The 26232-nt window shown below is 42.5% G+C and overlaps 1 protein-coding gene across 2 annotated transcripts; it reads right to left on the reverse strand.

Annotated features, from left to right (window-relative positions):
- Positions 1-6472: 6472 nt before the first annotated feature.
- Positions 6473-26172, reverse strand: LOC113008537 (casein kinase II subunit alpha'-like). 2 transcript variants are annotated; one of them, XM_026146029.1, is made up of 13 exons: positions 26061-26172; positions 18836-19212; positions 18639-18750; positions 13568-13669; positions 13396-13446; positions 13172-13231; positions 12504-12587; positions 10314-10424; positions 10128-10229; positions 9528-9628; positions 9272-9420; positions 8147-8234; positions 6473-6918 (listed from the first exon to the last, which is right to left on the reverse strand). In XM_026146029.1, exons 2-12 carry the CDS (start codon positions 18940-18942, stop codon positions 8161-8163), a joined length of 1053 nt encoding a protein of 350 aa, XP_026001814.1. In that variant the 5' UTR covers positions 18943-19212; positions 26061-26172; the 3' UTR covers positions 6473-6918; positions 8147-8160. The 2 variants fall into 2 exon arrangements, with proteins under 2 accessions (XP_026001814.1, XP_026001900.1); XM_026146115.1 differs by lacking the exon at positions 26061-26172 and adding an exon at positions 19646-19706.
- Between the last annotated feature and the right edge of the window lie 60 nt (positions 26173-26232).

Raw genomic sequence — 26232 nt, forward strand, 5'->3', positions numbered from 1 at the left:
TGAAGGCTTTTCAGCGAGTTTTTTGGACATCCTGATAATAATGAGTTACAGTAGTCCAGCCTGGAAGTAATAAATGCATGAACTAGTTTTTCAGCGTCACTCTGAGACAGGATATTTCTAATTTTAGAGATGTTGCACAAATGGAAGAAAGCAGTCTTACATATTTGTTTAATATGTGCGTTGAAGGACATGTCCTGGTCAAAAATGACTCCAAGGTTCCTCACAGTGTTACTGGAGGCCAAGGTAATGCCATCCAGAGTAAGAATCTGGTTAGATACCATATTTCTAAGCTTTTCAGGGCCAAGTACAATAACCTCAGTTTGATCTGAATTAAGAAGCAGAAAGTTAGCGGCCATCCAGGTCTTTATGTCTTTAAGACATTCCTGCAGTCTAACTAATTGGTGTGTGCTATCTGGCTTCATGGACAGATAGAGCTGGGTGTCATCGGCATAACAGTGAAAATGTATGCTATGTCTTCTAATGATGCTGCCTAAGGGAAGCATGTATAATGTAAACAGAATTGGTCCTAGCACTGAACCCTGTGGAACTCCATAATTAGCCTCAGTGTGTGAAGAGGACTCTCCATTTACATGCACGAATTGGAGTCTATTAGATAGATATGATACAAACCACTGCAGCGCAGTACCTGTAATACCTACAGCATGTTCTAATTGCTCTAATAGGATATTATGGTCGACAGTATCGAACGCTGCACTGAGGTCTAGCAGGACAAGCACAGAGATGAGTCCACTGTCAGAGGCCATAAGAAGATCATTTGTAACCTTCACTAAAGCTGTTTCTGTGCTATGATGAGCTCTGAAACCTGACTGAAACTCTTCAAATAAGCCATTCCTCTGCAGATGATCTGTTAGCTGTTTGACAACTACTCTTTCAAGGATTTTTGATATGAAAGGAAGGTTGGAGATTGGCCTATAATTAGCTAAGACTGCTGGGTCTAGAGATGGCTTTTTGAGTAAAGGTTTAACTACAGCCACCTTGAAGGCCTGTGGTACATAGCCGATCATTAGAGATAGGTTGATCATATTTAAGATCGAAGAATTAATTAATGGCAGGACTTCTTTGAGCAGTTTTGTAGGAATGGGGTCTAAAAGACACGTTGAAGGTTTGGAGGAAGTAATTATTGAAGTTAACTCAGAAAGATCAATTGGAGAAAAAGAGTCTAACTTAACATCAATGGTACTAAGAGTAGCTGTAGATAATATTACATCTGTGGGATGATTACTGGTAATTTTTTCTCTAATGATAAAAATTTTATTTGTGAAGAAGTTCATGAAGTCATTACTAGTTAATGTTAAAGGGATGGTTGGCTCAAAAGAGCTCTGACTTTTTGTCAGCCTGGCTACAGTGCTGAAGAGAAACCTGGGGTTGTTCTTATTTTCTTCAATCAGTGATGAATAGTAAGATGTTCTGGCTTTGCGGAGGGCTTTCTTATAAAGCAGCAAACTATTTCTCCAGGCTAAATGATGATTATCTAAATTTGTGACACGCCATTTCCTCTCCAGATTACGAGTCATCTGCTTTAGGCTACGTGTTTGAGAATTATACCATGGAGTCAGGTACTTCTGATTTGAGGCCTTAGTTTTCACAGGAGCTACAGTATCCAGAGTCGTATGTAGTGAGGAGGTGAAATTATTAACCAGATAATCGAGCTCTGTTGGAGTAGCGTTCAGATAGCTGCTCTACTCTGTGTTGGTACAGGGCATTGAAGATGATAACAGTGGGTGGATTATATTCTTAAACTTAGTTACAGCGCTTTCAGAAAGACATCTACTTTGATAAAGTCTACTCTCCACCGCTGTGTAATCAATTATTGTAAATGTAAATGTTATCAGGAAATGATCAGACAGGAGAGGGTTTTCAGGAAACACTGTTAAATGTTCAGTTTCTATGCCATATGTTAAAACAAGATCTAGAGTGTGATTAAAGTGGTGGGTGGGTTCTTTTACATTTTGAGAGAAACCAATTGAGTCTAATAACAGATTAAATGCCATGTTGAGGCTGTCATTTTTAGCATCTACATGGATGTTAAAATCACCCACAATAATTATTTTATCTGAGCTCAGAACTAAATTAGATATAAAGTCTGAGAAATCAGACAGAAACTCTGTGTAAGGCCCAGGTGGACGGTAGATGATAACAAGTAAGACTGGTTTCTGAGTTTCACAGCTGGGGTGGACAATGTTAAGCATCAGGCTTTCAAATGAATTAAAAGTCTGTCTTGGTCTTTCATTAATTAATAGGCTGGTGTGAAAAATTGCTGCCACACCGCCCCCTCGGCCTGTGCTTCGAGATTTCTGGTAGTTAGAATGACTCGGGGGTGTTGATTCATTTAAACTAACATAATCATCTTGCTGCAACCAGGTTTCTGTAAGGCAGAGTAAATCAATTTGTTGATCAATTATTAAGTCATGTACTAACAGAGACTTGGAGGAGAGAGACCTAATATTTAATAATCCACATTTCACTGTTTTACTCTTTGGTTCAGATGTGGATACTTTATTGTTCTTTCTTTGTAATTGTTTATGTTTAAGTTGTTTGTTGCTGGTTTTTAGTTTGTTTTTTTTGTCTGTTTGGAAGCTGACACAGTCTCTATGGAGATGGGTTTTTGGGGGGGTAGCAGGAGGAGAGAAGCTGCAGAGAGGCGTGTAAGACTGCAACTCTGCTTCCTGGTCCCAACTCTGGATAGTCATATTTTGGGGGGTTTAATAAATTTGTCCATATTTCTAGAAATGAGAGCTGCTCCATCCAAAGTGGGATGGATGCCATCTCTCCTAACAAGACCAGGTTTCCTCCAGAAGGTTTGCCAATTATCTATGAAGACCACATCGTTTCTGGGACACCACTCAGACAGCCAGCAATTTAAGGAGAACATGCGGCTAAACATGTCACTCTTGGTCTGATTGGGGAGGGGACCAGAGAAAACTACAGAGTCCGACATTGTTTTAGCAAAGTTGCACACCGATTCAATATTGATTTTAGTGACCTCCGATTGGCGTAACCGGGTGTCATTACTGCCGACGTGAATTATGATTTTACTGAATTTAGCAGCAGGATATAAATAAACAGAACAATACTATAAAATAATAATGACAATAATAGTGATAGAAAGTCCAAGGGCAGTTATTTGCCATTGAGGAGACAAGCCCTGAAATTTTGCTAGCAGTTTTTAGCAGAAGTCCCAACCGATTCTTATTCTTCACCGTCAGGTTACCAAACCAGGCAGCGATACAAAAGGACATCACAGATTCGATAAAACTTCTATAAAACAAGGACAACATCTCAGATGAGACATTAAAAGATCTCATTTTCCTTAAAAAGAACAGTCTTTGTTGAACTTTTTTAGTAGTGGCATCAGCATGAGATTCAAAACACAGTTTATGGTCAAGTACCACACCTAGATATTTATAACTCTCAACGATCCCAATATCGGCAGTTTTAATGATAGTGGGTGATGAGCTATAAGAGGACTTCCTAAAATCAATAATCATGTCTTTAGTTTTTGACACGTTAAGTGAAAGGAAGGACTCATCACACCAATTCACAAAATCATCTACAACCTGTCCATGGCCTGACTCGCCCCCACAAGAAGACTGACGATTACTGTGTCATCACCAAACTTCAGGATGTGTCTGTTCGTGAAATTGCTGCAACACTCACTCGTGTACAGAATGAACAGAAGGGCAGAGAGGCAGCATGCTGGGGTGATGCAGTAGAGGAGGAGAGCACATCAGAAAACACATGATTCACCATCACGCATTGTGACCTATTAGTCAGAAAGTCTGTCACCCAGCCGACCAGACTAGTGTCAAGCTTGAAATGATTGTAAAGCCTGTCAGCAAGTAAGAAGGGTTGAATTGTATTGAATGCCGATGAAAAGTCAGCAAATAATAATCTTGCATGTGGGTGGGGGGCCTCAAGATGCTTATACAAGAGATGCAGGAGTGTGACAGCAGCATCCTCCACACCTCTCCCTGCTCTACAGGCGAACTGGAAGGGGTCAAGATGGTGTTCAACATACATTAAAATCTCCTTCTTAATTATCTTCTCAAATGTCTTCATCACTAAAGAAGTCAGAGCCACAGGCCTAAAATCATTCAGTGCCTTAGGAGAACTGCCCTTAGCAACAGGAACAATGACAGCATGTTTCCAAATCTTAGGTACTGTCTGTAGCTCTAAAGAAAGTGAGAAGATATAGTGAAAAATCCCACTCAGCTGATCAGCACAAGTTCTCAGTACCTGTCCACAGATGTTGTCAGGTCCAGGACTCTTACTTTTAGTGTGTCTAAAGAGATTAGCTACCCCCTCTCATCAATACAAATTGATGGGGGAGTGATGGTCTTTTCCCTCAGTGTGCTGGTCTGCCTAGAAGTCAAAGTTCTCAAAACGAAGGTTAAAAACTGTTAAGACTGTCTGCCAGATGTTTGTCAGAGGTAAACCCCTCTAAGGTAATATTACTTTTACCTTTCGTCTGTAGCCCTGCCATTGTTTTCATACCAAGCCAAGCTCTTTTGAGGTTGTTACTGCTGAGTTCTGCCTCAATCTTATTTCTTTACCTCATCTTGGCGATCTTTATTGCAGCCCTCACCTCCTTCCTCAATATTCTCATAGTGGGAACGTCTCCCTCGTTAAAAGCAATTTCCCTTTTAAGAATCAGATCCTTAATATCTTTAGAGAGCCACGGTTTGTTATTAGGGAAAGTCTTAAATTCTCTGACTGGAACCACAGAGTCTTTGCAAAAAGAGACGTAGCTACACACCACATCGGTGAGTTCATCCAAATCAGAAGTGCTCTCTTGAAACAAGGACCAGTCAGTGCAATCAAAACACCCCTGAAGGGCAACACAACTGTCTTTTGTCCAGACATTAGTCCGCTTCACACAGGCCTTCTCCCTCCTAATCACAGATCTGTAAGCAGGGAGGAGGTGAATAACATTGTGATCTGAAGAACCTAGCGCAGGTCCAGCCACAGACTTATATGCCCCCTTAACTGGTCCATAAGACAAATCCAGCGTTTTGTTTTGCCTTGTAGGACAAGTGACATATTGAAAGAAATCGTTCAGTGATTTCTTAAGATTACAATTGTTAAAATCACCAAGAGTAAGTGAGAGTCTGCAGATTGTGTACCACTTTAAAAATGGCATCGGCAGCAACTTTAACGTCAGCTTTAGGATGAATGTAAACAACAGTGACAAAAATTTGAGGGAACTCCCTCGGTAAGTAAAATGGCCTGACAGATACTGAAAGTCGGTAAGACACAACCGCTCCGGCACAGTAAAGTTATTACACCAGCCCTGGTTGATATACAAACATAGCCCTCCTCCGTGGGATTTGCGTGTTACTCCACAGTTCCGATCCAATCTGACAGGGGTCCCAAAGCTGCTGATTTGCAGTGAAGTGTCACTGTCCATATCGGTCAGCCACGTCTTGGTAAGCGCCATCAGACAAGCCTCCCTGTATTCCCGTAGATGAAGCACATTTCCTTGTAATTCATCCGTTTTGTTTCTAAGAGATTGGACATTGGCCAGAATCATAGAAGGCAGAGGAACACGATTCTTCCTCTTCGGAGGAAGAATCGGGACTAACTTTTTAGTTAGTCAAGATTAGTCTTAGCGTTTCTTATAAACAGTTATTTTAGTTGTCACGTCAGGACCTGTGCAGTCTTGTGAGAAACAAAAATAAGGTACAGTAGCCTCCAAGGACTGAGTTAGTTACTGGCTACTGGGGCTGTTCGATATAACGATATATATTGGACGATGATATAAAAACGTCTATCGTTTCATTTTATGCTATCGTTTGTTTCGTGGTGTCATAAAATAAAATGTTTACAGCATTATTTTTTCATGGTTTTGATGGTCACTGTACTGGCTATATTAATTTATTAAAGTTCTCTCTTTCTCTTATATTTAATATAAACACACTATGGACGACAAGCGCTAGTCATTGTTGCGTTTGCGTGGCTCTGCTGTCCGCTTGTTTGTTTTCCATGTAAACCTTTCACAATAAAGCTCAAGATCCTGTTGACTTTTCAAAATAAACTGAATCAAGTGAAAGAGTATGCAGAGAGTTTACGGATGAGAAGAAAAAAAAGATCCGTCAGGTGCTAAAAAATAAACCTTAGACTCAAAATTTGTAACGGCCACCATTTTCTTTCAACTTACGTCTAAAAATGTAGTTTCATGCATCGGTTAAAACACTAGAGTCCAGCTACATGACGCCCAGCTGGAAACACTTCACACAAGGTGAGTATTACAGAATTTACAGAAAATATTACATTTTGTGATTTATATCGTTGTCAGGACGATAAATGTCTTATATCGGGATATTAGATTTTTGTCATATCACACAGCCCTACTGGCTACACTAAACTTTAGAGACCAGGTCTGAGCAATGTGGACCATAGTGTTTGAAGATAAATTTCAGTTCAGAGACAATAAAAGTCCAAAAGACACACCTTTAAATAAAAATGGTTTATTCTCTTTTAATATAGCTTTTGTTCTATCCATAGCAGAAAAGAGCCTCCACGCCACTCAGTGCTTAAAACCTGCAACTGGATCTGAAGTCGTCGCTGCAATAACCGACAAAGGTCTTCACAGCAATAACACCAGCTTGATACCCATCCAACAAGTCACGTTGCTCATTTTAAAAACAAGTGGAGATGTTGGCAGGTAGGAAGAGGAGGAGGAAGAGGAGGGTGAAGGGGTCAGATCTGATTCCAGATCTGATTTATTTGTGACTCAGACCAAGCAGCGCAGATTCCCAGGGTTTTGTTGGGAGGAGTTTATTCCGTGCGTGTTTGTTTGTGCTGCAAAATTGACATCTTGCTCCAGTATGGCTGTTGATGTGGAGGCAGAGGTTTCTGCCACGAAAAGGTCACAAGTTGAGGTAATAAAGATTCTTCCTGAATGGACAGAAAAACAAATACTGAAAACTCATCCTGTAATCACAGAGGTGTGAGCAAGCAGAACACAAGCAAAAGGATACCATTTGATATTCATAACAGGCCGGCTTTGTCCAAGCAGGTTCTGTTGCAGTAAATATTTCATACTGAGCCTGTCTACAAATGCTGATGCACAGCTGCTGCTTTTTATTTTAAGGAACAATAACTTTGGCTCGTGAAGGATTTTATTTTGAGTCAGGTAGTTTAAAATCACCCTAAAATTTTCCAGTAATGTTCCGCAGTCTTTCCCGGGTCACCACAGGGTGTCTGAGTAAATAAAGAAGCTCCATTTAAGACAACCAGAGTTGTCTTAAATTTGAGACAACCAGAGTTGTCTTAAATTTGAGACAACCAGAGTTGTCTTAAATGGAGTGCGTGAAGATTCCGGGTGAAGAGGAAAGATAACAGTGATGGTCAACATGAGGAGCAAGAGGTGAACAAAATCATCAGATTTCAAAACAACAGTGTAGACAGGCTGTTGGCTGCAGTTTCAGTTTACAGTGTTTGAATCTTGGTCTCAGGCCTTATGCCAGCTCACAGAGTGAACAGGCTGAGGTGCACCTTCCTCCACTGCTTCCTTTCTACTCTTCACTGCGCTCGCTGATTAAAATGTCTCTGTGGCGGGGCGGGGCCTGCGGTGCCGTGCAGAGGAGGCGGACGCACCTGCACGGTACCGCAGGCCATGCCCCGCCACAGTCTCCAAAAAGAAAAAACATTAGTTTTACATCACCCCAAAGTAGTTGTTTTGTCTTTATTGATTACTGTGCTCACTGTGGTAGGAAATAAACTAAAGGAACACAACATACATCGGCACCCCTGGTGATGCAACATGTTCTAACACTGCCCCCTGGTGACAACAAACTGCTACCACATGCAGAAAACAGCCTGAAGCACAAATGCACGACCACGTTACGTGCTGCTAGATAAAAATTCAGGTCCCTTCTGAAGAAGCTCGACTTGTGCTGTTTTTGTATCGTTTTTGGTTGATATTTAACATTCACAGAAATAATATGTAAACAGACTCAGACTAAAGCATCAGCATTTGTAGGAAAGCCCGTAGCTTCTGCGTGCTGCAGTGGCTGTAATCATTCGCACACGCATTGGCATGGCATGTAAAGTGGCACATCCAAGCTTTTGCATACCTCTACATCTCTACATATTATAAATAGAGTATTGTTGTGTGTCTTACCTGTTCTCTGGGTATCATGTTGCATTGGAGCTGCTTATTGCCTTTGATCCATCTGTGTTGGCATTTGCTTGTTCCTTCACCACAGGATCTGAGACATAAACACAAAATGTTTTCCGTGAGCTTTCTTGTCGTTTGTTTAGGCCGTCTTCAGGCAGGAGGACAGAGAGAGGGAGAGAAAGCAGATGCAGATGTGGCCAAGCACAACTTTCTGACATGACTTCTGTAAACTCTGCTGATGAGTGCACGGGCTATCACTTGTTATGGGTCACGTTAAATTTTTAAAAATGACGTCATGTTTAAAAACAGCACTTCCTCATCACAACCTGATTACCAGTGGCCAAAATACCTGGAACAACATCAATCTTTTATCCTGCCTACGGACACAGAAAGAGCAGAAGCTGAGAGACGGAAAGAGACGTGAGAGAAACCATAACTCTAAGTCACTGTAGCTTTCTGTGTTGATGGATTTTTCTAACCCAGTTATTATTCTCTTTTTTACTTTTGTCCTTGTTTTCAAATTGCACCATCTTTCTTAATGTTTTTATAATGAATTTAGATGATGTCACCCCTTATTTATCCCCCCCCCCCCCCCTTTTTATGTATAATTTATGACCCAGGTAAGAATGCAGATGTGTAAGGATGAAAAAGGAAACCCTGGATGTGAAAAGCTGTATTAATAATCATGCAGTGCACATGCATCTGTAATCAGTACACATAACAGACAGCTTTGATGTGGACTGAGACATTTTGCTTTTTATCTTTTAAAAAGCAAACTGAAAAGTGAATTTCTACATGCTCAAAAAAAGAATTCTCCTGATTTTAAACAATGATTCTGGAAGACGAGTAAAGTATTTTACTATAAATGTTGCTTTGTCAGCATCATAAGGAGTATCAGCTGATCGAGTGAAAATATCAGATCAGGTCCACAAGGCTGAAGATGAACTTCAGGTTACTGTGTGTTTGGCCACTGTGGTCACACATCGCTGCTTTATATTTGGTGAATGGAGTTAACTGATAAAATGGAAGAAGAGCTTGTATAATCTTGAGAGTGAAATCAGATTTGTGACTCATTATTTCAGCAGGCAGCTGTTGTTGCAGACGTGCTGCGGCTCGCGCGGTACTAACAGAAGTACGGGTGCTGCATGGCCTCGGCCGCCGTCAGCCTCTGCTGGTGGTCATAGCGCAGCAGCTTGTCCAGCAGGTCCAGAGCCTCTGGACTCACCAGGTGCTGGTTCTCTGATTGGATGAACTGCTCCCAGCGTTTCCGTGTTTGCCTGGAAACAAGTGACTATTAACATCTAATTAAGCTGCTTGGGTGTGAGCTGCTTTCAATACATTTGAATATGTTTCAGCAGTTTTACAGGAAGTCAGCGATACTCACTGCCCCAGCATGTCTTTGAAGCGAGTGTCCAGTTCTATGTGATATTTGTGCAGGTAGCCAAAGAGCTCATCGGTGCCGAGAACCTTAGCGATGCGGACCAGCTGGAAAACAAGATGCATACCACGTCAGTGCGCCCCCTAATGGCTCAAATATGTCAGTGCACTGTCACAGCAGAAGACACTGTTTATGAAAGCAGAAACAAAGACAACACAGTCAGTCAGTGGCTTTTTACATCACTGTTCATCAAGACCTGAACTCTGACCTTTTAAAAATAAAATGTTATCTGTTGGCCGTTTTATCCTAATTGAGTGAACTGTTGTTACAGTTAGTGTAGAAATGTCTTGAGTTACAGCTTTCAGAGCATGAAGTGGAGGCTGACACAACAAGCTGTCGCTCCTTTTAAAGCAGCTCCTTCGACTCACTGCTGTCTGGATTTTTCTTAGAAAACACACGGCTTATATTCAGGTCACTACTATGTATTATTATTGGCTTACAATTTATTATAGTTCAAAAGCATAAGTATAACCCACCATAGCATTTTTGTGTCTGACCTGCAGGATCACACATTTCTGAAAAACCACTTCATGTTGTCTCTCTCACCTGGTCATAGTTGTCCTGGCCATGAAAAAACGGTTCCTTCAGGAAAATCATACTGGCCAACATGCAGCCGAGACTCCACATGTCCAAACTGTAATCATACATCTGAAAGAACAACACACAACTAAAAATGAGCTCAGAGAAAACTGAGACGGGCAGGTGACCGTGTTCTGCTGAGTGGAAGCATACCTGATAGTCCACTAGCAGCTCGGGGCCTTTGAAATAGCGCGAGGCCACCCTGACGTTATATTCCTGAGCGGGATGGTAAAATTCAGCCAAACCCCAATCTATAAGACGCAGCTGTCACACACAAACAGAAATCAGAATCAGAATCAGAAAGGGTTTTATTGCCAAATGTTGAGCAGGTTTACAACATTAGGAAATTGCTGCGGTGCTTCAGTGCAAACATACTGTCATAAATTGCGCTTAAATAGACATGAAAAAATAAAAGTAAGAATAAGAATTAAAAGTGCTACGTAGAAAGATATATACATGATATATACATGAGTGCAGGTGGTGATCAGTGCCAAACATGGAATGATGCAGTGAACACAGCGTAGGGTCATGTGTTAGTGGCGGGTACAGTCATATGGTTATTGTTCATGTGTCCAACAGCAGAGGGGAAGAAACTGTTCTTATGGCGAGAGGTTCTGGTGCGAATGGACCGGAGCCTCCTGCCTGAGGGGAGCAGGTCAAACAGACTGTGTCCAGGGTGAGAAGGGTCAGCTGAGATCCGAGCTGCACGCCGCAGTGTCCTGGAGGTGTACAGGTCCTGCAGAGATGGGAGTCTGCAGCCAATCACCTTCTCAGCAGAGCGCACAACACGCTGCAGTCTCTGTTTGTCCCTGATAGTGGCTCCAGGTACCACACGGTGATGGAGGAGGTGAGGATGGACTCGATGATTGCAGTGTAGAATTGCATCATCGTCCGTGTTGGCAGGTTGAATTTCTTCAGCTGCCTCAGGAAGTACATCCTCTGCTGGGCTTTCTTGATGACGGAGGTGATGGTGGGCTCCCACTTCAGGTCCTGGGTGATGGTGGTACCCAGGAAGCGGAATGAGTCCACAGAGGTGATGAGGGTGTCAGTCAGGATGATGGGGGGGAGTGGGGCTGTGTGCTTCCTGAAGTCCACAATAATCTCCACTGTCTTCTGGGCATTCAGCACCAGGTTGTTGTGGCTGCACCAGGACACCAGACATTCAACCTCCCTCCTGTAGGCAGACTCATCCCCGTCCGAGATGAGCCCAATAACGGTGGTGTCATCTGCAAACTTGATTAGCTTGACAGACTGGTGGGTGGAGGTGCAGCATTTGGTGTACAGGGAGAAGAGCAGAGGAGAAAGAACACAGCCCTGAGGGGAGCCAGTGCTGATGGTCCGAGAGTCCGAGACATTCTTTCCCAGCCTCACATGCTGCTTCCTGTCCGTCAGGAAGTCAGTGATCCACCGGCAGATGGGATCAGGCACATTCATCTGGGAAAGCTTGCCTCGGAGATGGTCTGGAAGGATGGTGTTGAAGGCAGAGCTGAAGTCCACAAACAGGATCCTGGCGTAGGTTCCTGGGGAGTCCAGATGCTGCAGGATGAAGTGTAGGGCCATGTTGATGGCATCATCTACAGACCTGTTGGCTCTGTATGCAAACTGCAGGGGGTCCAGGAGGGGGGCCGTGAGGGTCTTGAGATGGGAGAGAACTAGGCGCTCAAATGACTTCATGACCACAGATGTCAGAGCCACGGGTCTGTAGTCATTTAGTTCAGTGATCCTAGGTTTCTTGGGGACAGGGATTATGGTAGAGGACTTGAAGCAGGCAGGCACATGACATGCCTGCAGTGAGGAGTTGTCATGTCATGTGACAAATGACAACATTACACACAGTGTCTTGTTGAACCATTCTGAAGGTTCACATTGTGGTTTGACAAAGTTACAGCTCAAGTATTAGCCGTTCTCCCACTAGTACCTACTCGACATGGTTTTTAGGGTTTGCTATTAGGGGCCAGTATCTGGTACTTTTATAGTACCCACTTGGCCGGGGTTCCAAGCGATCAACAGACAGCATGTGTTTGACTGGTTAGTCAGTTATGTCACTCGACAGGGTATGGGAGTGTTTCCTTCACGAAAATCAAAACTGCCATTTTTTTTAAGGACTCGGAAACGATGGAAAGCCTCACAAAAATGAACCCGTCACCCAAAAACTCCACAGACTGAGCAGCAGGTGTAACATCGCCTAGACTACAAATGACGTCTTGTGGCTAGCACTCGATTGTAATGGATAATTAGTTGAGCCGAGCACGTCCTAATGGAAAAAGGGCTACAAGTGTTTGCAGACACACAACTTGCCAACATTCCAGCATACAAAACAACCCATAGAAGCGTCAGTAGCACCTTCCTCAGCTGGTGGTCAATCATCACATTGTGCGGCTTCACGTCCCTGTGCATGATCCCCATACTGTGACAAAAGTCCAGAGCCTGGAAGAACACACAGAACAGGCTTAGTGAGGTGCTTATCGTGGTGGCGTTCCATTCAAATGTACCTCCAAAAGTCACTTTTCCCCTCCAGGTCCGTCCCATTCAAATTCAAAGGTTGTGCGCATTCAACATTTTCATAGATAGCATTAATAAAAGCACTGAGGCCACTGCTTTGTCTGCTAATGCTCAGGACAGCTTATCTGAATGAATGTTTAACGACGTTCTATCATCAGTGAGTATTCCCGGAGCAGTCCATATGGACTCGTATGTTATCATGTGACGGTGCAGGCTGTTTAACACTTACAAACTTTGCTTTCATTTTTATTAAACTAAAGTGTTTAGCAGTCGTTTTATAACTTTACTTAAAACGTCCTGAATAAACTGTCCCAAGGATGCTTTCATATTTGACTCGTGCTGTGTCATTAGATATAATCCTGGCTCTGCTGCTGGGCCCTTGTGGCGACAGATTCACACTCTGAATTAGGAAGTCCCTCAGTGACCGCAGCACATTTGAAGAGTGGTACTCTGCAGTTCCACTTTGAAAAGTGAGGATCAGTTTACATGTGAAAACAAAGTAATATTACCTTTAGAAGCTCATACATGTAGTAACGGATATCGTAGTCTGTCAGCTTCTGGTAAAGCTCCTGTGGACCGCACGAGAGACATCAATGTATAAAAAGTGTTCTGATGTGAGCAGCTGGCCTCTACACATGTGGAGCAATAACTGGAGGGTTATTCATGTTATTAATAATGGACATCAACGTGTTTGCATGGATGGTAACCCTGCTGGTAGTCCAAACTTGAGTACCTTAAAATCTGTGTTATTGATGTACTCAAAGACTAGCGCTGGTGTTCTGGACTGCAAAGAGAGGACAACACATGGCTTCACTGAGGAGAACAGCAGGTATCACTGAGTTACAAGCATGACTGGATTACATGGCTCACACGCACGCATGCAGCTGCCGGTTTTCACAACTCACCACCGGGTCTTTGACCGTGTCCACCAGGCGGATGATGTTGGTTCCTCCTCGCAAGTTTTCAAGAATTTTGATTTCCCGTTTGATCTTCTTCTTCTTGACAGGCTGAGTAGAGATGGACACTCATAGTCAGCACAATGGAAATAAGTGAAAATGAAAATAGGGCGCTGCTGAGAGAATCCATCTTTGGGCATCCAAACACACACACACACACACACACACACACACACACACACACACACACACACACACACACACACACACACACACACACACACACACACACACACACAGTATTTCCAACATTATGCTGCTCATTTAAAATGTTTAAATGTTCTGTGGATGACAGAAATAGTTACAATAAAGCTGCTACAATAACCATAAAGTGATACCACATAAACACTGAACTTACCTTCATTTGCATCATGTGTTAATAAAAGCTTGTCACGGCACAAAAATATCTACTTATTAAATATTCCTGCTGATTTTTTCTAGATCATCAACAGCTTCTTTATGTTCTTTAGCTTCTTTACCTTTATATTCTACTTAAGGGTTTCTGTAGCATTAACTGCATAGTTATTTGGTAGGGGTGCAACAATACTCAATTCAATTCAATTCAATTCAATTTTATTTATATAGCGCCAAATCACAACAAAAGTCGCCTCAAGGCGCTTCATACTCGTATCGATATTGAACCGTTCGATACAGTGCTTTCGGTTCGGTACGCATATGTATCGAACAATACAAAATTTTTTATTTATTTGATCAACTTTTCTTCTGACGATGCTGTGTTGAGAGCTCAGTGGATCTGCATTCGACTACTCTGCCTAGGCTGCACTGTCGAGTGCAGATCCACTGAGCGCAGCGTAAGCTAGCAAGACAGAAGCTAAGCTCGTTGCAACATGGCAAATTGAACCTCCCCCACCCTCATTCAGATCTGGCGTTTGGAACTATTTTGGTTTTCATGTGACGTATGACCCTGAAGGTAAGCGCGTCATGGACTAAAGTAAAACAGTATGTCGGATGTGCCATGCAATGCTCAATTACATGGGTGGGAACTAGTGCTTTAGCGCAGTTAGCTCGTTAACGTGTTGACGCCGTCGAGCCCCACGCACGGGGCGATCCGCGGTAGCTCGTTAACGGAGATTTGCCGTGTTGTGGCGTTAACGTCATTTAAGATTAACGCTGACAGCACTAGTGGGAACACAACAAATATGACTGCACATTTATGTCGACATCATCCTAGTGCAAAGACAAGTGGAAGCAGACAAAAACAACAAGCATGCTACTAACTTTAGCCGAGTCATTAGACAGCCGTTAGCACATGATTCTGCTTATGGGGACCTGATATGTTTAATATGCTGCTGAGAATATAGCCCAGAAGAAGCGGATAGTATAGCTTTTATTTTTGAAAGAGCCATTTCTCTGTAATAAACTCTCTTTTCCAAAGATGAGTGATTTCTCGATCAGATAGATTTATTATTTTATTACTTTGTTGTTTCAGCAACATTAAATTTAAGAACTGTACATTTGAGTTAAAATATATATTTATAATTTTAATAAATGACAAATTAAAAAAGCATGAACATTTTTTGTATTGAAAGTATCAAACCGAACCGAACCGTGAATTTTGTGTATCGTTGCACCCCTATTATTTGGTAAAGTGTTGGGTATCTCATTCACTTGGCTGTTGATGCCACAGCCTTTTTTTTTTGTTAACTCCTGTCCTGTCTGGCAGCTTATGCAACCAGAGTTATGATCTGAATGCACTGTTGAGCCAAACAACTTGTTATTCCAAGATCAGCTCTATAAATTCTCTATAGGCTCCTCTGGTATACAGTTTGATAATGTATAAGACAGGATGGGTAGTAGAAAGGGAAAAAAAATGGGGTGGGGTGTAATAAAACGACAGGGTACAAACAGAAATGCACAATACATCGCCAGTTAGTGCACCTTAAAACAAAAACAATAATACATAGAGCTGGGCGATAGAACGATAACGATATGTATCGCGATATAACTTTTACTCGATAGAGAAATTAAGCTATCGCGATAGACCTCGCCGCTCTTGTCCTCTTAAAAAAAAAAAAAAAAAAAAAAAAAAAAAAGGTCAGCCAATCCAAATTAAGTAGCGCAGAGCCGAACCAATCACAGCCGCAGCGTCACGTCGCGTCACTTGTTACGTACAGCACAAGTGCCAAGCCGCACGTGTGTTTGTTTGGGAAGCAGCCAGCGGGTAATGGAGCCAGCGCATAATGGAGGAAATGAGTGTGCCGACTAGAAAAATCAACCGAGCGTGACCGAAGAGAAAACAGATGATGGTTCCAATGCCGGAGAGATTGTCGAACGGAAGAGCCATAGAAGTTCCGTAGTTTGAAGGTATTTCGGCTATTTCAAGTCTGACAAAAAACAGAGTAGCGTGCACTGTAAATTGTGCCGAAAGCAAGTCTGGAAATACAATAAACTGGTGCATGCGTCACACTGTGCGCCACGTTATTGTTTCGGTGAAATGAATTTCTACAATACTGTTAATTCTACTCTCTGCAGTGTTTAAATGCTTACACATACACACAGTTACTGTCTGTCCACACATACGACTCGGTTCTGCTTCTATGCCGCAGCTTTGTTTACTTTTTCCCACCGAGGCTTCTAGACTTCTGATTGGCCAACATTTCTGCACGGTTAGGAATCTAGCGCCACCTGCTGCTTTGGCATGTTCATAGCAGCGTTTTCCTTCATTTCTCCCTTTATGTGCGGACAGGATTATTTTTTAAAACGAAAACGGAAAATCTCCGTTTTCAAAAATACCCGTGTACGTGTGGACGTAGCCTCAGTCTCTGACTGGAAGCGCTAATTCGTCATTCGGCTTTTGTCAGACTAAAGTAACTGTTAAAACTGTTTGAAAAGCTAAGCTATACAACAAGGAGAGATTGAGAATTTCCTTTTAGTTCTCAGTTTATTTGATATTGACAAAAGTTAGTCAGTTTTGTCTGTTCTTCTGTAAAACAAACTAAGATTTATTTTTAGAATTAATACTTTGTTTCTAAGTGGAATTGACAATTTAGTCTGTTTCATTTGTTCTATTTTGAAACTTAAACGCTTTAGCGGCTGCCTTTTGTGTAGTTTGCAATATTTGCCTTTATTTATCTGAAAAAGTCTCATGTTCCTTAAGTACATCTACCCTGTTGAACTTATTATGGGAAATAAATATTTAAAAACAAGCTGCTGATTATTTCACATTTTACTTGTGAGCAACGGCACATTTAAATCTTACAAATATAGTTATTTGGCTTATATCGTGATAGATATCGTTATCGCCTGAAATGAAAAAAACATATCGTGATATGAAAAAATCTCATATCGCCCAGCTCTAATAATACAGCACCTGGAACAAAATCTTGAAAATGCACAGGTAAATGGTAAATGGCCTATATTTGTATAGCGCTTTACTAGTCCCTAAGGACCCCAAAGCGCTTTACACAACCAGTCATCCACACATTCACACACTGGTGATGGCAGCTACATTGTAGCCACAGCCACCCTGGGGCGCACTGACAGAGGCGAGGCTGCCGGACACTGGCGCCACCGGCCCCTCTGACCACCACCAGTAGGCAACGAGTGAAGTGTCTTGCCCAAGGACACAACGACCGAGACTGTCCAAGCCGGGGCTCAAACCGGCAACCTTCCGATTACAAGGCGAACTCCCAACTCTTGAGCCACAATCGCCCCGGTACATAAGAGCGTGAAAGTTTGTGAGTGTGTATGTGTCACAAAATACACTTGAAAAGAGGGTGAGAAGCAATACTACCCCCCAGCAGGGGTGGGAGTCCAGGACCAGGGGCGATGGGCAGCCAATCCCACTAGAGGCCTGCCACCCCGGTGTGAGCTGAGTTCAGGATCCCAAAGCAACAGCAACGTCCAGTGGGGAGTGGTAGGGGAGGTGAACCCCTTCCTCCAATACCAGGCTCAGCAAATCCACCCATATGACTGCTCTACCCACTGTGACACTGTATGAACAATGTGCCGTATGAGGGAGTGCTGGGATATGTAAGACCAGGAGGACAAGAGCACTAGACCAGAAGGAGAGAAGCAGCAAACAAGTGGCTCAGTGTGCACCCCATTTCCCACGCCCCACCACAGGGGTGTGCAGATGAGCCCAAAGAGACCACTCAATTACAACAGACACACAGCAAAAGGGACATGGCACACTCATCTGGGTCTTGGACGAGCTGCACCCAGCAACGGTTGCCCCCATAACCTGGACACCCTACCCCATCCAATGGGCTTGCAGTTACACACGACCGCCATGGTGCAGACCAGACATCCCAACGTGCGCTAACACACACTACACTGCAAGGCAGTCAACGGGGTGCAGACCAACCCTGTGCAAGAAGGTACCCAGCCGGACACCAGGCAACCCCGGGCACCTGGGCAGCCATCCAGCCTGGGATCAGGACCCACCACCACAAGGACCCCAGGCCCCACACCCTAAGATTGCTAGGCAGCACCCACCCCAGTCCCCACCGCTACCAACTGAGGCAGAGACCCAGACACCCCAAAACAGCAACTGCAGCTCCCAGGGAGATGCCAGATCCCAGTAGTCCCAGAGACCACCTTCATCCTGCTGCAAGTCATACAGGGAAACAGGACTACAACCGACCATCCCCACTAAGTAATGGAACTGATCAGTGGGAACCAGAGAGAAACACATTCATCCAGCTGGTTTTCTGAGGGGGAGGCATTCTCTCCAGACTGATGGGATCCAGAAGTAAATTGATGCCACAGGCTGTTCATAAACCATTTGACCAATAGATGATGCCAGAGTACAATGTAAGGTTTGACAGGATTAAAGAAAGTAATCTGACAAAGAAAAGTCAGCAAGTGCCAAGAAAAGATTTAACAGAAGACATTTTAAAAATGTTTGTGGATTTGATGAGGTTTTCAGAAATGGATAACTGCCAAAGCGAGAAGACTCATGTTACCACAATACAAATTAGAGATTGTAGGTATAAAAGGTAAAAAACAGACACACACACACACGCAGCCCTAGCAAAAAAGTCAGTCTAGTGCTTACCTTGAGGATTTTCACCACCACTTTCTCGTTATTGGTCACATTTATGGCCTCAAACACTTCACTGTACTTCCCTCTGCCCAGTTTACGCACCAGCTGATAGTTGTCTTGATTACTGAGAAAAGCAAAAACACTTTGGCAGTGATTAAAAATTCATTAAAAAAATCATGCTCTCACGAAGCCAACATGTATATATATACCTCCAGTTTGGCACATGAGCATCATAGTCCCAGTACTCTCTGTTCTTCTGTGTATTAACGTCGGTGTAAACCCGAGCTTTGCTGAGGGTCGGTGTGGGGCCAGGCATTGCTAGCTTTGAGGATCTGAGTCGAGGACCTTCACCTCCTTCTAAATACTTGCTGGCTCGATACTGGAAGGCAGCGCACCGACTCTCCAGAATATGCGGCTCTAAGGTCCCCGAGCCGTGCTTACCATTGGCTTTGGCTGCTCGTGGCCTCTGATGAAAGCTGTCAGGCTGGTCTAACACAGTCGCCGTGCAGACTGACAGAGCTACAATGACTGACTGAGTGAAGCCCCTGAGCAAGGTGTTCAGTAGGATGGGATGAAGAGCCGCCAGCTGCAGGAAGACAGGAGAGGAGCATAACTATGGGTCTTTCCTCAAAGTAAAGCTCAGACTCTTTGGAAATGTATGAACATTTCCATGTGGTGGCAGATAGCTGCATAACATTAAGGACACAATAATACAGGTCAACAGGTCAAAGTCATCAGAGATAAGTTTATGTGGGTTTTTCATGCCGATTTCAAATCTGTGTTTAGTTTTTTTTAAGCGCGTAGCTTCTGTGATGAAGCTAGTTACATATTGCATGATAGTTGGAATAATTAACCATAAGCGTATTGCCAGATTTAATGACAGTTCCCTGTGTTTTATGTTACAGACTGAATTAACTGTGATTGATTTCAGTTGTTACCATGCCTAGAAATTGTATCAATCATCCAGACACTTTCAGTTACGTGCAGTTCATTCACGACGTCGCCCAATTACCACAGACCTTAAGATGATGTACAAGTTGTACTTTATCCACTGGATGACCAGGATAAATCTTGGGCTCCACATGTCATCTGCAACAGTTGTTCCAATGGACTGCGTGACAGCTTAAATCTGCGAAATGCCACTTGCAATCCCGATGGTGTGGCTGGAACAGTGAGATCATCTCAGCGATTCCTATCTTTGCCGCGTGAATACAACAGGATTTTCAAAAAATTGTATATCCCAGTCTGGAATCTGCAATAAGGCCTGTTCCTCATGATGACTTACTGCCTGTTCCTGTACTGGCATATGATGGATTAGCTTCTGTAGAAGGTGACGAGGAACACGGTCAAGCTGCATCTGGTTACAATCCAGAGTCATCAGATCCTGATTACATGGCCAATGAAGATTCAGAGACTTTTACACAAACAGAGCTGAACGATCTTGTTTGTGCTCTAAACCTGTCGAAAGACAAAGCAGAACTTCTTGCTTCGAGGTTTAAGCAGAAGGATTTGCTTAAACCTTTGTGGACCTGGCCCATGTAGACCGCGAAGGCCGGGTCCTCCGAAGAATGCAGCCGACGTTTTGGGACACAGCTATAATGTTGTGCTATGTGATTGCTAGCAACATAACATTAGCACAGTGTTAGCATAACATTAGCACAGTGAAGCTGGAGGATGAACGTCAACTTTTTTTTCCACTCGATAAAAGTTAACGTGAGGGATTCTGGTGGTTAGGGACAAATGCAATCGCATAGCAGGATGCTATACACGGGCCAAACTTCAGTCAGGAGAACAACTGAGATTATTCATCCACTATAGAGATTGACAGACCACGTGACTTTCGCGCATTGCATGCTGGGAACTCAGGACCGCAAAACGTTCATTCTCTGGCTCCAATACCTTCTTGGTTTTTCTTTGCCCCCCAAAAAAGGAATGTACAAAACGAAGGAGAACAATGCCGGTCCGTACAAAGACAGACTTGATGAAAAGTCAAAGAAAATATACGAGGACAAAATCAAAGGAGTGAAAGGTTTAGACCCTTACGAGTAGAGCTGGGCGATATATCGAGTTTTTAAAAAATATCGATATATTTTTATACGAGATATAAGATGTGACAATATCCTTTATATCGATATAGTCTATGTTACGTTATAATTATACTTGTGGAGCCGCAAGTTTCCCTCTCTTTCGTCCACTTTCGTCTTTTCGCAACGTTACTCGGACTTGCCTCTCCTTCACTGAACACAACTCCCCCTCCTCCCCCATCGCTTCACCTGCAGGAAGCGACAAGATGGACACGGCAAATCTCCGTTAATGAGTTACTGGACGGCGTCAACGTGTTAGCTAGCTAACCACGCTAACGAGCTAACCACGCTAATGCCATGCAGCCCAGAGGTGCTGCACGGACTAAAATCCTTTCATTTTCTCAAAAGTTGATAGCGCGCCTTATGTATGAATTCTGGTTGTGCTTGATGGCCGCGAACCGATTTTATGTGGAACACAGCGCTCAGCAATCTGTCAAAAAATGTTTTAGTACGACTTTGGTAAGCTACGGACGGAGCTGCACCGCTTGATGGTTTGTCGGAGCATTACGGCTGAGCCTCGCGGAGTGATACATACTGTGCTTCAACGTAATATCCACCTTACTGTGTATAAGGACCATAAATGGCACCTGTTAAGAGACGTGGTTGCGAAGCAGATTTCAAACTCCAGGCTGTCAGTCACGCAGTACAAGTTGGGAACAGAGCAGCTGTGAAATCTGTCTTTGTTATTGTGCTCAGCGTCTTTTAGTTTACATTTTGACTGCACAATTGTGAGCTTTTTGTTATGCAGAAAAACAACACTGTTTTCTTTTATTTATGGAGCATTATTATTTAATAAATGCTCATAATTTATTTTTGAGTAAATTTTATGTACATCTATGCTCTATGTTAATAAAAGTGCCTGTGTGACATCTGGGACACAGCTTTGACTAAGAACTGTCTTTTTGTTCTTACTTTATGGCTTTAAAAAATATATCGAGATATATATCTTATATCGCCATCCAGCTAAAAAATATCGAGATATAAATTTTGGGTCATATCGCCCAGCCCTACTTACGAGCACACAGAGTGGACAAAAGACGTTAGCGTGCTGCCCAACTTTCACCACGCTCATATTTATAATTATATGGTTCTTGGAGTGAGTGCATACACTCATGAAGTTTAGTAACTACAGGTCACTGCAACAAGCCCAGGTACAGTTTACCGACGGATGGGTACAGGACCTTGAAATGCACCGTGTAGAATGAAAGACCATCGTACGAACAAAGGTAAGTTTACCAGTCTCACAAATCGTCTTCATAAATACACATTCGTTAACCGTTTATTAATAGGACCTTTGAGCTTAACGTTAATTAATTAGCAGTGGAAATAATTTCTGGTACGCATTACAGAAATGTAGCAGTGACAATAATATTGTATGCTGTAATCGTACTGGGCAATTAGTGATACAAAAAAAAAAAACGTTTTACCCTGTGAATAAAAATATATGTTTTTGTCAATGTAACATGGTAATAACAGAAGCGAAACGTAATATTGTGTCAGGACAATTCACTATTTATGCACAATAAACAAAGGAGCATAGCGCGACAATTTCTGTTCAGCGCCAGACTTGCTTGTAACCTATATCACCAATTATGTTATGAAAAATGACGTATTAACTACTACAAAACTCTGACCTTCGTGGAAATGCTTGGAGCAGACTAACATGTGAGCTGGAGTGTTCTGGGACGTTATATTTGGTCTTTGAATGGCTGCAACCCAGGCCATCCATTGGCTCTTTGTTACTTTGGAAACATGACTTGAACAATTTCTCTTCAACGACGTAATCCGATAACAACCGATCTCTTCCCGTGGCTGACATGCGACTTGCTATTGCAGTTAATGATACAACAGCTTCTTGCCATTTTTTGTGTTTCTTTTTATTGCTGTGTAACTGATTTCAATTTAAAGCCTGCGTGCGCTAGTACCTCTTGCCACGAGTTCCCAGAATTCTTTGCGGTTTTGTCCCTAAATGACGTCACATTTTCAATCTCTATACAAGGTTAGTTATTAATATACTGCAACAACATGGGAATAGAGCAGCTGCGAGAGAATTCAACATTAATGAATCAATGTTACGGAAGTGGAGGAAGCGCAGTTTTTGGCTTTCCCCATATTTCAAAAGTGCTTCATCTCTTTGCTGTGACTTTCGGCATAATTTGCAGATGATAATGGTTGTAGCCACTGCGATGCTTTCGATCAAAACAGGCGCAGGTTGATGATGTCATCAAGCTGCGCTATCGTGATAGAGCAGTATAGTCAAAATCTCTATTGTTGGCCAAATTTATATCGTTCCTATCATATATCGTTTATATCGCCCACCCCTACCACCAACCTTCCGATCAGTATATGACCTGCTCTACAGCCACCCCATCAGCGTCTATGGCTTTGGGGATCTCAGCTGGGTTCGGTGGGACCAGCTCCACTTGGGCGTAGTGCCAGAAAGTCGCTAGCTGGGGTTTGGAGTATGTAAGAGCGGCGCCGACTAATGCAGGAACTTTATTCACAACTTTCTTAACTGCCTGCGCCATGATGAGGACTTCCCAGGAGGTCACCAGAAGAAGAAAGCAAGTCTGTTTTGCAGGATGAAAGATACAAACAAACTCTCTCAACAGTTGAGTTTGAAGCTTGGGTGGTGTTCAAGTGGCTCTGCAAAAGCTTTCTGGACATCCACAAGTCTCCTGGATACAAGGAAGAAGTTCAGCATCTGCTCGATTCCTACCAGAAGCTGGGCTGTCGCATGTCATTGAAAATACACATCCTGCACTCACAATTTGAGTTCTTTCCAGAAAATGTTGTCATGGTGAGCGATGAACAGGGAGAGCGTTTTCATCAGGATATTCAGTTAATAGAGCGTCACTACCAAGGTTTCAGGAATTGTAGCATGATGGCCAACTACTGCTGGATGCTGTACCACAACAATCCAGACACAGCATGTGATTTTTCTTGTGTATACTAAGTGTTTTTGAAGAAACTGTGGTAGCTGAGCAGTTTTTATGCTTCTTCATTTCACTTTGTAAATATACTTGAATTCAGCTCCTATTTCATTCACATATTATTTGAGCTTTGCATTTACCAATTTTAGATGTCTTATGTGCACCCCTTCCCTTCTTTTTTTATAAAGTTTGATATAAAAGTAAACGAGTGGTTTCTTTTTTAAATTTTGGCAGTTTCAGTCATCCACAGAGGAAGAAAATCACCTGGACTAGATTAAAGCAGCGACTACAGCTCCACGATTATGGCCAAAATATAAACATAAGAATTTTAACATGTAAATGCTTCCACATCCATGTCACGCTACATTCCAACTAATATACAAATCGTTACTTCAAAATAAAATTCATCCTCCATCACGTGAATATCTTAAAAAAATATATGTGTATGTGACAAAAAAAAAAGTTTATCACAAAGGCTTCCAATTTTATATTCTGCTGCATTCGTGATAATTTCTTTACAGACATATAAGGTGTTTATTCACCTGTTTCAAGCAGATCTTCACAAAGCAAAGGTGAAAGATTTTCACTCCCTTCACTGTACCTGCCTGATGTGAATAAAACTTGCAGAAAAGTACTCAACAGCTTTGAGTTCCCTCTACAGTTCCCCATGTTTTGCGCAGTAACAAAACCTGCACAAGACTTTCACATATCTTTAGGCAATAAATCTTTGTTACCTGGTGTTTATTGGACACGTCTTTGGCCAAATAAAATCCGAAAGCACTGTTGACTTCACTATATCTTTGGCATTAATTTAAGAACCACATGATTATCTTTTGCTTTGCATTATATTGGTGAAGTATGCATTTTCAATATCGGTTAATCAAGTTAATTTAATGCTGGGAGGCCAAAATTGTGATTGAAATTAAAGGTGATTAACAGTGGAACCCTATTAAAGACTTATCAACGTGCTATTGAAAGTGATTTTCAGAAAAAGTCTGTACAATTCAGGTTCAATCAGGTCAGATAATTGTGTGCAGTTGCCTTTTCTCACATGTAACATATGACAGGACAGCGCAATGCAGGTGCACTGTAAAGAACTGGAAATGCCACATTTGCTTTAGGGGAAAGTGCTGCCTGAGTAAAACACGCAGGAGGAAGGACTTCACCAGACTGTGACCTGCTCTAATTTCACATGCAAGTACATTGTGTGATACATACAAATGTTCAGTGCTGCAGTGTGTGTGTGTGTGTGAGAAAAGATATTCCCGTCAGCACCTCTCAGGAGTAAGAGCAGTTTATAGTCATTTTCTAACTACTGGTCATTTTGTGCCCTTTTGTATTATCACTGTGTATCCATTTGTGGTTTTGGGGGTCATTTTTACATCTTACTTTAGTTTATTTTAATTTATTTATTTAAATCTGTAGTAGTTTTGGTTAATTTCTTTGTGGTTGTTAACATTTTGCTTCTCTTTACTAAGAACAGCAACAAGAACTGGTCTTAAGAATTTCAAGAATGAGAAACATGCCTCCCAGCTTGTCAGTCCCAGCATGCATTTCTGACAGTTGTGCATTAATAAACAATGATGTCACGCTCATAGCAATGGAACCTTTTTCTCCTTGTTATGTTTCTCCCCTGCATTCAGAGTCACAGATAATAACATAATTGTACTGATGTGAATCTGTGCAGACCTTTGTTGTCTCTGTTCATTTTTGAGTATCTGTTGCAGTGTAATCTTTTTGGGTGTTTCTTTCCTTTTCACCATGTTCGCACTTTTTGTGTTTGTGTAGCTGGCTCTCTCTGCGGTGGGCAAAGGTTTCGATTGAGTATTGGGAGAAACACAATTTAAGATGGGGAAATGAGGGTCCTGTCTGAGAAATGATTGAACATCAGACGATTTCAGGAGATTTTTGTAGATACAGATATTTTACTTACTGGGGGTACAGGTCTCCCGCGTTCCCCCTTTAAATCTACAGCTATTTGCGATTTTGCAGGTGCAGTGCTGGGGACCCTCGCATCCCTTGGGCTCATGCCCAAAAGGCCTGTTTTTAATAATCCATCTCTGCCTGTTTTGAACCAGCGCCATAAACACCTTCCCCTTAAAGACAAACCCTGTGGATTTTTCACCAACCACATTTACACTGTATAACAGAAACTGTAGCATCCAGTCCAGCTGGTCACCACTAAACTACCGTAGCATATCTGAAACATACCCCTAACGCGAACTAGCAACGTTTACCTAGCTAGCTTCCTTAGCATAAAATCTTAAAACGTCAACAATACTGGAGCAAGACAAAGACGATGGATGATGATTGTTCTGTCTTTATGCATAAGGGACACATACACGCCACAGGCTGTGTGTCAGTGTGACATTTCTGTGACGAGAAATCAATAACGGGGCTAAAGTTAGCCTGCTAACCTCGTCGTAGAAATATCCGAGCTCGGAGGAAGTCCGCCCAACATCAGAGTTAGCTCGCGGGCTCCGGTTATACGTCGCTCTTCGTGGACCGAAGCCGCTGCTGCACGTCTGAAGTTATTGAAATGGGTGTGATAGTCACACTGTCAATGATGTGATAGTTATTTCACTGGAG

This window comes from Astatotilapia calliptera, chromosome 1, assembly GCF_900246225.1.
Source record: "Astatotilapia calliptera chromosome 1, fAstCal1.2, whole genome shotgun sequence".
Lineage (NCBI taxonomy): Eukaryota > Metazoa > Chordata > Actinopteri > Cichliformes > Cichlidae > Astatotilapia > Astatotilapia calliptera.